Below are 15,331 nucleotides of genomic sequence, written 5' to 3'. Positions count from 1 at the left end.
CTGAATCGGATTCCCAGACCATCACACTTCACCTCGCCTCACTGAAGAGCCGCTCTAAAAGTGAGCTCAGGTAGGGAGTGCCAATGGATTTGAATGAAAAACAGGGCCGCTGAGAAAGAAGAGGAAGGTATCTGCATACTCGGGAGAATGCCAAGGTTTACAAAATATGAAAGATTTAACGGGCCCAAAACAGCCCAGTGAAGATGCTTTGTGTGTTCAGTAACCACAGAATGGAACGTCTCCCCTGGAAAAGAAAACTTAAGACACGTGGCAAGGGGAGGGGAGAGCAAGAAGGGGTGGCCTTTCTGGTTTGGAAAACTCTTTGTTTTGCTGGCTCAGAAGTGAGAGGAATGACCTGAGCTGAAAGAGCTTAAATAGGGCTCCCAGACAATCAGAAAATTAGGCTGGAAGCCACACAGGACCTGGCGAAATGCTCTCAGCAACAGCCGAAGATGAAAACGGCTGGTGCATCTTGGCTGGCCTATTGGTTGAGGGTTCTTTGAAAGCTTGAAGGGCCAAACAACTAACCACCCCAGCCCTTCTCCAACAACATTTAGAAATCAGGCCGCCTTCTCTATCCTCCCTGTTTAAACCTCGCATCCTGGTCTGTGACAGAGACCTGGAGGTGTGGGCCCCGTGATGGCCGTGTGCATAATGTGCCATGACCTTCTCTCTCTTTTTTCCTTTTCTTGTGACAGTGAACAGCCTGGGCATTAGCGAGGAGCTGAAAGAGAAGCTGCGAGACGTCATGATAGATCGCCACAAGGTGGCCTTGGGGAAAACCCTCGGTGAAGGTACATTAACCTGGTCAACTGGCACTTGTTTTCAAGATGGAGGCTTCTCCTCAGAGAGGCATAGTTGGGGAGAGACCTCAGGCCAAGTGGGATCCTATTGGAATGGTTAACAACAAGCCAAGGGCCATAGGCAGCCAACCAGAGCCAACAATCACCTGAGTGATGACTATGTGGGCCGCCATTTTGAACACTACTTGCCCTTAGGCCGGGGGTTGGCAAGGTTTACCTTGCCTGAGCCTGTTCACTCCAGCGGAGATCGCCCCGTGGGCCAGATCATGTCTGCGCAGGCGTGATTTCTGCGCAGATGTGATTTCCGGTGTTTGCACATGCGCAGATGCGATTTCCGGCCCTGCGGAAGCGAGTCCCTGCTCCGCACTGTGCTGGTTCAGCACAGTGCGCGGGGACTCACTAAGTGGGTGGCTGTGCTGGTCCCGTGGGACAACCGTGAGGTGAGGTCCGAGTCCAGTCCAAGGTCGAGGGTGCAGTATGGAGGCAGTCCGTCAAAGCTGAAGCTGGGTCCAAAGCAAGGAGTCGGGTGAGGTCAGGAGCTCCGGCAGGACGGGGTGCAGGCAGGAACTGGCTTCCAACAACGTTGCTCCCACAACTTGGGACTGGGGCTGGCTGGCTTTTATCTGCCCCAAGGCATAGGGCGGCCCCCATCCTCTGGTGACTCGCCTCTCCTGGCCTGGAGGCGAGCACTCCTCCTGCGGGAACTTAGTTCCCTCTGCCTCTCTGCCCTGAGCCTCTGCAGCTCAGGAGAGGCTGGAGGGTTCCCGGACCCAGAGGCAACCCCAGCTTCCCCTGACGGGGCTGAGAGTGGAGCACCTGCAGACAATGGGTCCTCCATCACCTCAGGAGCCAGAGCAGACTCAGCTGATGCCTGCACCTGAGGATCCAGCACAGGTGAGGACCCTTCAGGCTCATGCCCCAGCCCCGGCTCAGCTGGTTCTGAAGGCGGGGACTCCTGTGCAGGCTGGGATTCCTCAGGTTCAGCCTCCGAGTCCGAATCCCAGGCCATCACAGTGGCTCAGTTCGGGGGTGGCTCGTGGGCCACAGGTTGCTGACTCCTGCCTTAGGCCTTTCTTTCCTCAGCAGCTTAGTTTCCAGGCCAAGGCAGGCCTGAGATGACCACTTTCTCCTTCACAAATGCATACAGATGTGTCTGGAGACTACAGCATTAGGGACTTTCTGATTTAGAGAAAGGGCCAGGGAGAGGCAACAGGGTTTATTTTTCTCTGGCTGCCTCCATTGAACAGCTCTTGAACCTTTTGGACATTAATTGGTAGACAGGTACGGGACTTACACATGGTGCGAATAACAAAGCTGCAGATCAAACCTTTTCCAAAACGAAGTATGCTTTCACTTACAAGTTTTAGTAAGGCAGCACATTAAATAATTCTTGGGAAGTTAATTTTAGAAAACAAGCTAATTTTACAGTTTGTGTAGTTACCAACAAAAGCAAATAGAAAACAGAGATAAATGCAAACAGCTATGCTTATTCTAATCTGTCTCCCTAACCAGGCCAATAATTATCCATTTGCATCCTTCACCTCAGCTTCTAGGTCCCTTTGGAGTCTTTTTCTTTCAGCTGCAATGCCCACTGTGCTTTCCTAACATTTCCTGCCTTCCTTAAGTGTTTCATCTCTTTTTCTTTCTTTCTGTGCTCCAGCTCCAAACTCCACAACTAACTCTTCTACTTCTCCAATAAACTATGCTGTTTTCTAGCTTGTGTACAGTATTTTTATTTCCCTTTCCAACCTTTAAGCCAATCTGAAGGAAAAGAGAATTCTGATTAATTTTCTATTTCTCTTTGAGTTCCAAATTCCTAGGCTGAACTTTTGACCCTTCTGTGCAAAACATCTCCTTGTACTTTTGACCCTCGAACATTTCACTATTCTGTGCAAGAAAGCTTCTAAAACGAAAAACAATTTTATATCAACCGGCTGAATACAAAATAGCAGGACGCTTTCAGGGGAGGAGAGGGTCAAAAGTATCCTGTTCCCATCCTGTTGGTGTTAGCACTCCAATTTAGAGGGAAAAGATGTGTGTTATGGCCCTAGACTAGGACTTAGGGGCTTCTAAACCACTGAGCTTCTTGGACTTGCTAATTGGAAGGTCGGCGGTTCAAATCCACGCAACGGGGTGAGCTCCCATTGCTCTGTCCCAGCTTCTGCCAACCTAGCAGTTTGAAAACACACCAGTGCAAGTAGATAAATAGGTACCACTGCGATGGGACAGTAAACAGCGCTTCCATGCGCCCTGGCACTCATCACAGTGTCCCATTGCGCCAGAAGCGGTTTAGTCATGCTGGCCACACGACCCGGAAAGCTATCTGTGGACAAACGCCGGCTCCCTCGGCCTGAAAGCGAGATGAACACTCCATAGTCGCCTTTGACTGGACTTAACTGTTCAAGGGTACTTTACCTTTAGACTTAACTTTCTTCTGCTCTTTTCAAGTATGGTCCGTGCTTTAAAACTCAGTTTTCGAGCACCTTCCTTTTTGCGTCCCTGCAAAAACCTGCTCTATAAAGTTCAATAGGAGCAAACATCAATCCGCAGAAAACCCAAATTGACGTTTGCTCCAATTGAGCTTTATAGAGCAGGTTTTTGCAGTGAAATCCCTGGGCCCAAAAACTAAACAACACTCAGACGCAAAGTGTTAAAGCATGGACCTCTGCCTGGAAAGAGCTGGGCATAAAGTAAATGTGGATAAGTCCTTCTTGGTGGCACAGGGCTCTGGCAACTGGAGCTTAGAGGAGATGGATCCATGCCCCAGTCTTTCCCATGTGCATCTGCAGACATCAGATCCGGCCCCTTCAACCCCAAGGAGACACTTCTGCTGCTCTACAAGGGGTTCTGAAACTTGGGTCTCCAGCTGCTGTTGGACTCCAATCACCCCTAGCTAGCAGGGCAAGTGGTGATGCCAGAGACCCAAGTTGGGAAACCTTGTGCCAGACTCTGGTAGCCAATCACAGGCTACTCAGGGGATCAAGAGAGCTTTCAGGGGAGATCCTTTCAACTGGAAATACCGTTACCTTGAAGGAGCCAGCCAAAGGTACTAGCTGGTCAAATGGCTGCATTCATGGGGTCAGGGACTACTTACCGTATTTTTATTCCCATAGGACGCTCCGTCCCATAGGACGCACCTAGTTTTTTTGGGGAGAAATAAAGGAATTTCCCCCCCCCTTTATTTCCCCCCCAAAAGCAGGTCGGGGAAACCGAACCAGGTCGAGGAACAGCGGGATGGCGGCACTGCACCTTCCTGCTGTCCCCCGAGCTTGTGGGGCTGGCCCATGTCTGCCCGGTGCGAGGGGCGCTCTGCTTCAGGGCGCCCCTCGCGCTGGGCAGCAGGCTGCTATCCGCAGCGTGGGGAGCCTTGCGGGGAACTCCTGCAAGGCTCCCCACGCTGCGGATGTGTTCCCGAAGCGCCGGGCACTCTGCTTTCAGGACGCCCGACGCTCCGGGAAGCAGGCTGCTATCCGCAGCCTAGACAGCCCTGTGGGATGTCTTCCTGAAGCCTGGAGAGCGAGAGTGGTCGGTGTGCACCGACCCCTCTCGCTCTCCAAGCTTCAGCAAAAGCCTGCATTCACCCCATAGGACGCACCCAGATTTCCCCTTCATTTTTGGAGGGGAAAAAGTGCATCCTATAGGGCGAAAAATACGGTAACTATGTAACAAAATCCAGCCGGTTGCCCCAGGACTTTGTGGCTTAAGAGTACTCTCTGTGGTCCTGAAACCTTTTGAAGTGCTGGCTTTTGCCTTGCCTTACCCCTGCCATTCTGCCTTGTCTGCCTGCCTGGGGAATCAGGAATGACTGAGATGTCCTTGCTCTTTTGGGGGGTGCATCTCCACAGATCGTGACACTATGCATAGTTGCACGCATGTCCACCTGAGGAACAAATCACTGGTGTGTGGGCTGGGTGGTGGAAGTTCAGACGAGGAGGGGGAAGTTGGGAAAGTTTGAGAAAAGCTGGGAAAGGCCCAAGATTTCATGGAAAAGGTAAGGCCTGAACAAAATAAGAATTGAGAGATGACACATTCCACAAACCTAAGAGAGGCAAAGAATTGGAACCGCCTCAGAAGTGGACTTACTGTTTCTAATGTCTCTTTCTTCAGAAGTCTGAGAACCCAGCTCAGGAGACATGTTCTGTATATATAAGAATATGTTAACCCATAAGGCACAACCTTTCAAAAAAAAAAAATGAAAATAACAGAAATTTTGAAAAAGCCATTACCAGGCAAAAGAAAAGCCCATATCCCAGTGACTTATCTAGTAATAATTTGAAATTCTATGCGTTTACGGGAATGTTCAATGATTCTATGCCAACCACTGGAATTTCTCACAGAATACAAGGACGCTTTGAAATCGTTGCTTCCTAAACTCGTTTCTTTAGAGCAGGAAATAAAAGCTTTGGGTCTCAAACAGGAATTGGAAGGCAGGGCAATGTAGGGGAAGCGAAGCAGAAATTCATCTGAGCTCCAGAACCTGTTTCCCAATTCCAAATCACATGATACGAAAACAGTTACCAGGACTATCGTTAGGAGTTGTTGTTTTTTATCACTGGATAACCCTGGAAGATTCTCACTCAGCTAGGACAATGGGGGGGATTCTTCTTGGTCGAAGGGCAAAGGAAATCAACTGCCGCATGAGGGACAAGGACAAACTCCCTTGTTTCCTTTCCTGATTAAACATCAAGGACTTGTTTTCTAACGTAGCCAGGATAATCAGTAACATATAACATCAAGTGCAGGACGAACAGCCCAGAAGCGCTTCGGCCCAGTTTTCTTGCTGCAGAAACGCCGAAGGACGGAGGGCTGTTTTGCTCATTTGGGTCGGAGGACTGGCAAAGTTTCTGCCTCGGCTCCGCAAAAAAGTTTCCTCTAAGCGCAGCTGGGATTAGTTTGGAAGCATATGGAAAGCAGAGATGGAAAGGCCCCTGGCTATGGCACATATGTTCCCCCTTGAACGTTTCCACCCTGTGCCTCTCTCTTTTTTGTGGCTGCCCTTTTTCTGGAAACGGGGAGGGCGGGGACTTGACTTGCACAGCTTCAGAGGAAGCAGGCTTAACACAGAGCCAGGCTGCTGGTCCATCTCACTTAGCATTGTCTGCGCAGACCGGCAGCTGCTCATTGGCGTTTCAAGCGGAATTGAACCTGGGACCTTCTGCTTGAAAAGCAGATGCTTAATAATAATAATAATAATAATAATAATAATAATAATAATAATATATTATTTATACCCCGCTTATCTGGCTCCTGAAGGAGTGTCTCCACCACCATCGTTCAGCCCGGACCCTGAGGTCCAGCGCCGAGGGCCTTCTGGAGGTTTCCTCATTGCAAGAAGTGAGGCTACAGGGAACCAGGCAGAGGGCCTTTTCGGTGGTGGCACCTGCCCTGTGGAATGCCCTCCAGTGTGGTGTAGTGGTTAAGAGCGGTAGTCTCGTAATCTGGTGAACCGGCTTCGCTTCCCCGCTCCTCCACATGCAGCTGCTGGGTGACCTTGGGCCAGTCACACTTCTCTGAAGTCTCTCAGCCCCACTCACCTCACAGAGTGTTTCTTGTGGGGGAGGAAGGGAAAGGAGAATGTTAGCCACTTTGAGGCTCCTTTGGGTAGTGATAAAGCGGGATATCAAATCCAAACTCTTCTTCTTCTTCTTCTTCTTCCCATCAGATGTCAAAGAGATTAACAACTACCTGACATTCAGAAGACATCTCAAGGCAGCCCTGTTCAGGGAAGTTTTTAATATGTAACGCTGTACTGTTTTTAACACTTGATTGGGAGCCGCCCAGAGTGGCTGGGGAAACTCAGCCAAATGGGCGGGGTATAAATAAATTATTATTATTATTATTATTATTAGTAGTAGTAGTAGTAGTAGTATTATGGGTTTCCCCAGCCACTCTGGGTGGCTTCCAGCACATGGTAGCTGTCAACTTTAAGATTTGAAAATGAGGGATCAGCAGCCTCAAAAATAAGGGATCAGCAGCCTCACCTGTCCCGGGGACAGTCTATGGGATATCTAACAATCCGGGATAGCAGCGGGAAGCTACGGGAAACGGCGCTGGAATAAGGGAATTTCCCGCCCAAAAAAGGGAAGGTTGACAGCTATGTTCCAGCAAAATATTAAAATACAATAATTCATCAAATATTAAAAGCTTCCTTAAACAGGGCTGCCTTCAGATGTCTTCTAAAAGTCAGATAGTTGTTTATTGCCTTGACATCTGGTGGGAGGGCGTTCCACAGGGCGGGCGCCACTACCGAGAAGGCCCTCTGCCTGGTTCCCTGTAACGTGGCTTCTCACAGCGAGGGAACCGCCAGAAGGCCCTCGGTGCTGGACATCAGTATCCGGGCTGAACGATGGGGGTGGAGACGCTCCTTCAGGTATACTGGACCGAGGCCGTTTAGGGCTTTAAAGGTCAGCACCAACACTTTGAATTGTGCCCGGAAACGTACTGGGAGCCAATGTAGGTCTTTGAAGACCGCTGTTATGTGGTCTCAGCGGCCACTCCCAGTCGCCAGTCTAGCTGCCGCATTCTGGATTAGTTGAAGTTTCTGGGTCACCTTCAAAGGTAGCCCCACGTAGAGGCTCTATCACTTGGGCTGCAGCCCTTCCCCATAGCATCCCCCCAGAGAGTCCGAACATAAGAGCCCTGTTGGAACAGGACAAATCTGGTCCCACCACCTCATCTGGTCCCACCACCTCATTTCACAGTGGTCTAACGGGAAGCCAATCACATTCTCCCTACAAGCGGTTCTCAGCAGCAGGCATCCAGAGGGCATTTTGCCTCCCAACACAAGTAGCAGATCACAGCCATAGCGGTTAGTTGCCATCGACAGCCTTGTCCTCTTATGAGTCTGCCCAATCCACTTCTGAAGCCATCATATGTGCCAGGAAGCCCCTGAGATCCCAGCTCAGCAGTGGCGTAGCGTGGGGGGTGCAGGGGGGGCCGGCCGCACCGGGCGCAACATCTGGGGGTTAGGGTTAGGGGGCGCAAATCCACGGGTTAGGGGGCGCAAATCCACGGGTTAGGGGGCGCAAATTACTTGCCTTGCCCCGGGTGCTGACAACCCACGCTACGCCACTGCAGCTCAGCAACTAATTTTCCTGGAGACACTCGGGGCTCCATCCAGACTTACAAAACACAGGTTTCCCACTTGTCCAGCGCATTCTAGGCACGGGTCCGAGCGGTTTTGCCCTTGCCCTGCAGCTTTCCCCGGGGAAACTCACTCTTTAGCAATAAATTGAAGCAAACGACAATTGGGGGGGGGGAATGGAGTTTGCTCTGATCGGGTTTCTGCAGGGGAAAGCAACAGAGCAGGGGCAAGTCTGAATTAGCCTTTTGGCTAATTCTTAAAAACAGTTTACTGGCAAATTCTTACTTTTTCTACCTCCAGAAAATCCATTTTTTATTTTTTATTCTAGATTGGCATGTGGAAGGTCAACCTTCCCTGGGTGTGGGGTACAGACTGATGGCTGCCAGTTGCTAACCCTTACTTTAGATGTCCATGTTATCCTATCTGGGGGTGGGAGGTTGTAACGATTTTTCACCATCACAAGAACCTGTATTTTCTTCAGCTGTCACTTATGCAAAGAAAAGGATGCCAATTTGCATATGCCGATTTATACGTCTAGATTAAGTTTCTGCCCTCTCTGTTCGTGGTTCTCTACCTTTAAACCAGACACGGATAGGACACCCTTTCAAAAGAGAGCAGGAGTTCCCAAAGCAAAGTTAATGTTATTTGTACATAAAATAAAATCAACCAGGGTGCTATGGGCAACGTCAAGACAGGATCCTAAGCACAGAGGTGACAAGAAGCAAATATTATTAGGAACTAATAACTGAGGAAAGGCAGGGAGGGGAGGACAGGGGAGAGAAAGAGGTTAGCAGCCAGTTTGGGGGGGAATTAAGTAAAACAGTACATCCAGTTCAAGCATTCTGTGTTTCCCTTGGCAGCTGGGAGTATAACTTTTCTCTAGCACAAAAATTTGCAGAGATCCATTCTTACAGGAAGACTTCCTGAGGCTCACAGCTTGACTTGATCTGGCCACAAAGCCCTAATCTCAAACCCTTCAGATGGAGGAGTGGGCTGGTATGGTCTTTCCCCAATGGAAGCAGGAAAGGCACTCTGCGCATGCTCAGAAGCGTTCTGCTGTTTGTTCTTGCTCCCCTTTTGGCTAGGTTGAAGCCCGGTGTTGGAAATGGATTACTAGCCCCCTTGTTCAAAGGCTGTTCTCCTCGCTTCCTTACCAATCATTGCATTCCCTCCTAATTCTGTTGCTAAATTTGGAGAACTGGGAGAAAGAGGGGGGATCACTGAGCAAATGTTTGCAGGCTACGAACCCTTTTAAAAACAACAACCCACATATCTCCTGTCTTACGCCTATCCCTAGAACACCCCAGATATTTCATAAGGCAGCAGCCTGAGTGAGTCAGACACGGAAAGTTTGATCTGGTCCCGAAATGTCAGCCGTCGGCTCTTCCAAGAGTTCACGTGGCTTGCTGAAGCCCTTACATAGCTCATGTTCTTCTGCCTCGGGAGAAACAGGGGAAATGAATTTCCCACCTGCCTGCGTTTCCTATTCAGACAGAGGCCTCTGCTCCTGCCACGGCAAAGCCCACACGACCCTTCTATAGAGCTGCATACCGTATTTTTCGCCCTATAGGACACACTTTTTCCCCTCCAAAAATGAAGGGGAAATGTGTGTGCGTCCTATGGGGCGAATGCAGGCTTTCGCTGAAGCCTGGAGAGCGAGAGGGGTCAGTGCGCACCAACCCCTCTTGCTCTCCAGGCTTCAGGAAGCTATCCGCAAGCCTGGGGAGCCCGGCGGGAGTTCCTGTCGGGCTCCCCAGGCTTGCGGATAGCAGCCTGTTCTGGGGGCTGGGGTCGGGGGAAGCTCGGGCTTCCCTCGCCCCAGCCCCGTGCCTGGACAGGAAAACATTTTTTTCTTTATCCTCCCCCCCCAAAAAAAATAGATGTGCCCTACAGGGTGAAAAATACGGTATTTTAGATCAAGGACCTCTTTTGCCATCTTGCAGCTTTTTGTTGGGGGGGGGTGAAAGGTAGACTTTGCCCTGCGCCTGCCCATCCTCTGGCTTGCACCCTATACAAAAGAACTTGCTGGATCAAGAGCTCTCCCTGCTCTTCCTACTAGAAGTCTGGTACACTGCACCTGAACATGCAGGCTTCATTTTTTTGCTGCTGGACCTCTCTCCTCCACAAACCTTATCTGGCTTCCTAATTTAAAGCAGCTGAGGCCATTTGCCACCAGCAGCACATCTGGCGGCATCGCATCCCACATGTCAGTGATGCGCCGCGCTAATTATAACCCGAACCGTGTAAACGCTGCCCGGTTTGAAAGGGGAGGCATGGTTACCAACGCTGTGTTTTCACTTATCTATAAATATTTGCGGTTTTGCTCTTCTGGGTATTGGCTGCCGACTTCCCAACGGCGCGCAAATGGTTTTGGCGTTATCGGAACGTTCCCACCCACCCCTTGATTTCCTTGTTCTTGGACACGAGAGCTGCTCAGTACCTAACGTTTGCTCCACATCGTCTCTGGGTGTTTAGATTTCCTACACGAAATCAGGACAGTGCAAAGTTGCGCGGCGGTTAAAAAGGAGCCTCCAGGGAAAAAAATCCAGGCCAACAAAAATGGTATACTAGCTGGCCTGACTAGATTAATCACAGGCAGCCTAAAAAGAAAAGAAGATTCACTGGGGAGAATATATATATATATATATATATATATATATATATATATATATATATATATGTATATGTATATGTATATGTATATGTAGGTTTTGGTGTCTTCGGGTGTCTTCCCGTGTAAGAGTCGGGGTGTCTGGGCGACGTTTCGACGAGGTCGAAAGAAGAAAGAAGAAAGAAGAAAAGGCACACTAATCTAGGAACTTCCTCTCTGCCCAGAACGTTAGAGGCTATACACCACACCCCTCAACAGTATTTATAGGAACTCAAACACCAGATTCTGCTCTGTTCCAGTAACAAGAAGCCGAAAGCACCAGCCTGAAGATGACGAGTGAGACCTCGTCGAAACGTCGCCCAGACACCCCGACTCTTACACGGGAAGACACCCGAAGACACCAAAACCTACATTCCTGTACCCGTGAAAATCTACGAAAGTATATGTATATGTATATATGGGGTTATTTAAGTTTTGCTCAAAGTTCTGCTGAAATGAAACAACATGACTCAGTTAGGTCCATTCATTTCAATAGGTCTACTCTGAGTAAAATTTAATGGCACCCCTCCCCCTTCTCTGCCTGGTTACCTAGAAGCAGTTTTCTGTTCGCCGCAGGTAACCAGGTTGTTTCAAGCCTGGGTTAAAATCACAGGCATTTTCTCACATGAACGCCATTTGGGCTGATCTACTCCCAATTTCTACCTGGCATGATTTGGCATTTGCCGACCACTCTCTCAGACTTGCTCATAGGCCTTTTCCACTTCTTCTTCTTTGTCTCTGCAGGGGAATTTGGCTCTGTCATGGAGGGGCAACTCAGCCAAGACGGAGCGGTCCTTAAGGTTGCCGTTAAGACTATGAAAAGTAAGTAGCAGTGGAGGTGGAAGGGGTGGTTTCATCCTGGTGACCCTGGGGCAGGTTGGGATTATACCAGCAAGAAGAAACATCACTCTGCATGTGCCCAGAGGCCTTCTCTCCTTTTCTTCTGCATTGAAAAAACAACGTACCGTATTTTTTGCTCTTTAAGACTCACTTTTTCCCTCCTAAAAAGTAAGTGGAAATGTGTGTGCGTCTTATGGAGCGAATGCAGGCTGCGCAGCTATCCCAGAAGCCAGAACAGCAAGAGGGATTGCTGCTTTCGCTGCGCAGCGATCCCTCTTGCTGTTCTGGCTTCTGAGATTCAGAATATTTTTTTTCTTGTTTTCCTCCTCCAAAAACTAGGTGCGTCTTGTGGTCTGGTGCGTCTTATAGAGCAAAAAATGCGGTAGATTGGGCCTGCTCATCCATGATAGAAACCTCTCTGCCTTTTGCCTTTGAAAATTCTCACTATAAGGCAATTTCCTATGTTCCCTTGACCTGAATACCACCGCCAGACATGGCTGAGCACCCTTCATACGCTCAGAGGTGCTCTCATTCTTCGTTTCTGCTTCCAACGTTCTGCATCAACACCCAGGCGTGGAAAACAGTTTTCACTGCCTGACCCCCTGGCATGTCCTCAAAGCCCATCTCATGCCACCAACCTTACTTTTCCTCCTCACAGTTGCCATCTGCACCCGCAGCGAGATGGAGGATTTCCTCAGCGAAGCTGTCTGCATGAAGGACTTTGACCACCCTAACGTCATGAAACTGATTGGTGAGATATGTGTGCGCATGCGCCACTTCTTAGCCATGGCACGTGAAGAGTTAATACTTTCAGCGGGGGGGGGAGCTTATGAGTTACCCCCACTCACCCTCTCCGCTATCATTACCCCTACGTTCCTCCAGGTTGTGTGTGGTACTTGTTAAGTTGTGGGTGAACATATCAGACGACACAGCGATTCTTCAAACAGCTCTTGTTTATTCACAGGCCAGGACAGAACTGAAGGGTTCAGTCAGCCTGCTTATATAGAGCTCCAGTACAATGTAACTGTAACAATTTTCTAAAACTGTCCAATCACTGAACGTCACTTCCAATCCCTTATTTGCATAACTATCTACAGTATCCCCCTGCTGGCCCAGGGTGAGAACTTCAGTACATAACACCACTGCCCCAGAGCATTCTGGGACATTAAGCCATTGATTCTTCTGCCCGATATATGATGCCTGGGCTAGGTTTTTTGGTGTGTAGCCTGAAGAACCAGATCCACATAAGAACATGAGAATTGTCCTTCTGGATCAGGCCAGTGACCCATCATCCTGCACTCACAGCGGCCACCCAGATGCCTCTGGGAAACCCACAAATGGGACTCAAACACAAGAGCTCTTTCCCCCTCCTGTGACTTCCAGCAGAATATATTTGGAAGCATTGCGGCCTTTGTGGAGGCAAAGCATAGCTGTCGCGGCTGGTAGCCATTGCTAGAAAGAAGATTCCACCTAAACATTAGGAAGAACTTCCTGACAGTAAGAGCTGTTTGACAGTGGAATTTGCTGCCAAGGAGTGTGGTGGAGTCTCCTTCTTTGGAGGTCTTTAAGCAGAGGCTTGACAACCATATGTCAGGAGTGCTCTGATGGTGTTTCCTGCTTGGCAGGGGGTTGGACTCGATGGCCCTTGTGGTCTCTTCCAACTCTATGATTCTAGTCAGGGCTTATATGCTGAGGCCCAGCTCCGAGGGCCTTCTGGGGGTTCCCTCCCTGCAAGAAGTGAGGTTACAGGGAACCGGGCAGAGGGCCTTCTTGGTAGTGGCGCCTTCCCTGTGGAATGCCCTCCCGTCAGATGTCAAGGAGGTAAACAATTATATGACTTTCCGTAGCTATCGAGGACAGCCCTGGGTTGGGAAGTTTTTAATGTCTGGTGTTTCTCTGTTTTTCTTTAATACAGTGGTACCTCGGGTTAAGAACTTAATTCGTTCTGGAGGTCCGTTCTTAACCTGAAACTCTTCTTAACCTGAAGCACCACTTTAGCTAATGGGGCCTTGCGCTGCCGCCTCACAATTTCTGTTCTCATCTTGAAGCAAAGTTCTTAACCCAAGGTACTACTTCTGGGCTAGCGGAGTCTGTAACCTGAAGCGTCTGTAACCTGAAGCGTGTGTAACCCAAGGTACCACTGTACTTTGTTGGACGCTGCCCGGAGTGGCTGGGGCAAACCAGTCAGATGGGCAGGATATATTATTATTATTATTATTATTATTATTATTATTATTATTGCCGTCCCGAGAAATAGCACACTCGGCCATTCCATTTAGGGCAGATTCCACAAGCTGTAGCCTGGGAAAAACCAGAAGAGAGGAAATGTCCTTTGGATGGTGGTTGCAGGGGGAGGCAGGCAGGCAGAATGGACGCATCATCCCCAGGGAACAGGACTCCAAGTGCGGGGGCGGAGGGAAAAAAGACTTCTTGGGAAAACAGATGTTGGCAAGGATGCTGGGAGCTCTGACAGTCCACAGAGGGGGTGGGTGGAAGCTCAGTTGATGCTAGTTTGTGACTCGCCCAACAGCCCCTTCTCCCTCTCTGGTTCACATTAAGGAGGAACACAGTAAAAATAACTTTCAGGCACAAGGCGCACCAAGAGAGCGTCCTGTCGGGTAAGAGGACCCCCAAAGAGGATGTTCTCACGGGCAAAGACTTTTGGGGGTTGGGGGCAGGTGTGGGACATGGGGAGGGGGATTCCAGATGGTGTGCAAGTTTGAGAGGGGATGCTCCCCCCCTCCGTGTCTTCCTTTATTCACCTCTCTCTCTTTAGAATTATAAAATCGTAGAGTTGGAAGGTCCATCTGGTCCAAGCCCCTGAAATGCAGGAAACAGTAAGAATTCAGGAAGAGTAAGAGCTGTTCAGCAGTGGAACAGTCTCCCTTGGGAGGTGGTGGACTGTCCTTCCTTGGAGGTCTTTAAGCAGAGGTTGGGCGGCCATCTGTCACGGATGCTTTAGCTGAGATTCCTGCATTGCAGGGGCTTGGACTTCGAAGACCTTTGGTGTCCCTTCCAAGTCTATGGTTAATAATAATAATTTATTATTTATACCCCGCCCATCTGGCTGAGTTTCCCCAGCCACTCTGGGCAGCACCCAATTGAGTGTTAAAAACAATACAGCGTTAAATATCAAAAACTTCCCTAAACAGGGCTGCCTTCAGATGTCTTTTAAAGATAGGATAGCTCCTTATTTCCTTCACATTTGAAGTGAGGGCGTTCCACAGGGCGTGCCCTCTGTCTGGTTCCCTGTAACCTCACTTCTTGCAATGAGGGAACCACCAGAAGGCCTTCGGTGCTGGATCTCAGTGTCCGGGCTGAACGATGGGGGTGGAGACGCTCCTTCAGGTATACAGGACCGTGAGAATCACAGGTTCTGTGGTTCTCTCAAGTTGTACACATGCGGCACGGCCTGGCCTGCACAACTTGCCCCAAGCGGATGGAGAAAGAGTGAAGAATGTAAGAACATCAGGAGATGTGGGCCAACCCAGCGCCTGTGAGAAACCCACAAGCAAGACCCGACCACACTACACCCTCTCCTCCTGTGGTCCTTGTTGGCCATTGATCCTCATGTCTTGTCTGTTGCCCACTGAGAAACTCACACTCTTTCTCTTCCCTCAGGAGTTTGCCTGCAGAACACAGAGAGCGAAGGATACCCTTCCCCGGTTGTCATCCTGCCCTTTATGAAACATGGAGACCTGCACAGCTTCCTGTTGTACTCCCGGCTTGGCGAGAGCCCGGTGGTATGTAGCGTCGCCTCATGAGATCTCCGTTGCGGGGAATCCATACCGCACAGGTGTCCTGGAAAAATGGAGACATCCTGGTTTTTTTCTCATGAGAGAACGGCGCCACTTTGGACGCCGTAATGATCTTGGACCTCAATTCCCCCCCCGAAAAGTGCTTTTTCAGGACCACAGTGTCACGTGGCACCCCAAAACATGTGTTATTGCGTGC

The 15,331-nt window shown here is 49.6% G+C and overlaps 1 protein-coding gene across 3 annotated transcripts in view; it reads left to right on the top strand.

The window, feature by feature from the left end:
• The window catches only part of AXL (AXL receptor tyrosine kinase), an 80,673-nt gene that overhangs the window by 59,669 nt on the left and 5,673 nt on the right, over nt 1–15,331 (top strand). For all 3 annotated transcript variants that reach the window (XM_082231012.1, XM_082231011.1, XM_082231013.1), the window contains 4 exons: nt 699–794; nt 11,282–11,359; nt 12,036–12,128; nt 14,999–15,120. In XM_082231012.1, coding sequence (XP_082087138.1) covers nt 699–794; nt 11,282–11,359; nt 12,036–12,128; nt 14,999–15,120 — 389 coding nt within the window. The remainder of the gene's footprint in view (nt 1–698; nt 795–11,281; nt 11,360–12,035; nt 12,129–14,998; nt 15,121–15,331) is intronic.

Source organism: Podarcis vaucheri, assembly GCF_965113315.1.
Source record: "Podarcis vaucheri genome assembly, chromosome: 7".
NCBI lineage: Eukaryota > Metazoa > Chordata > Lepidosauria > Squamata > Lacertidae > Podarcis > Podarcis vaucheri.
The sequence above is the reverse complement of the archived record's forward strand: the minus strand, read 5'-3'. Positions and strand labels throughout refer to the sequence as shown.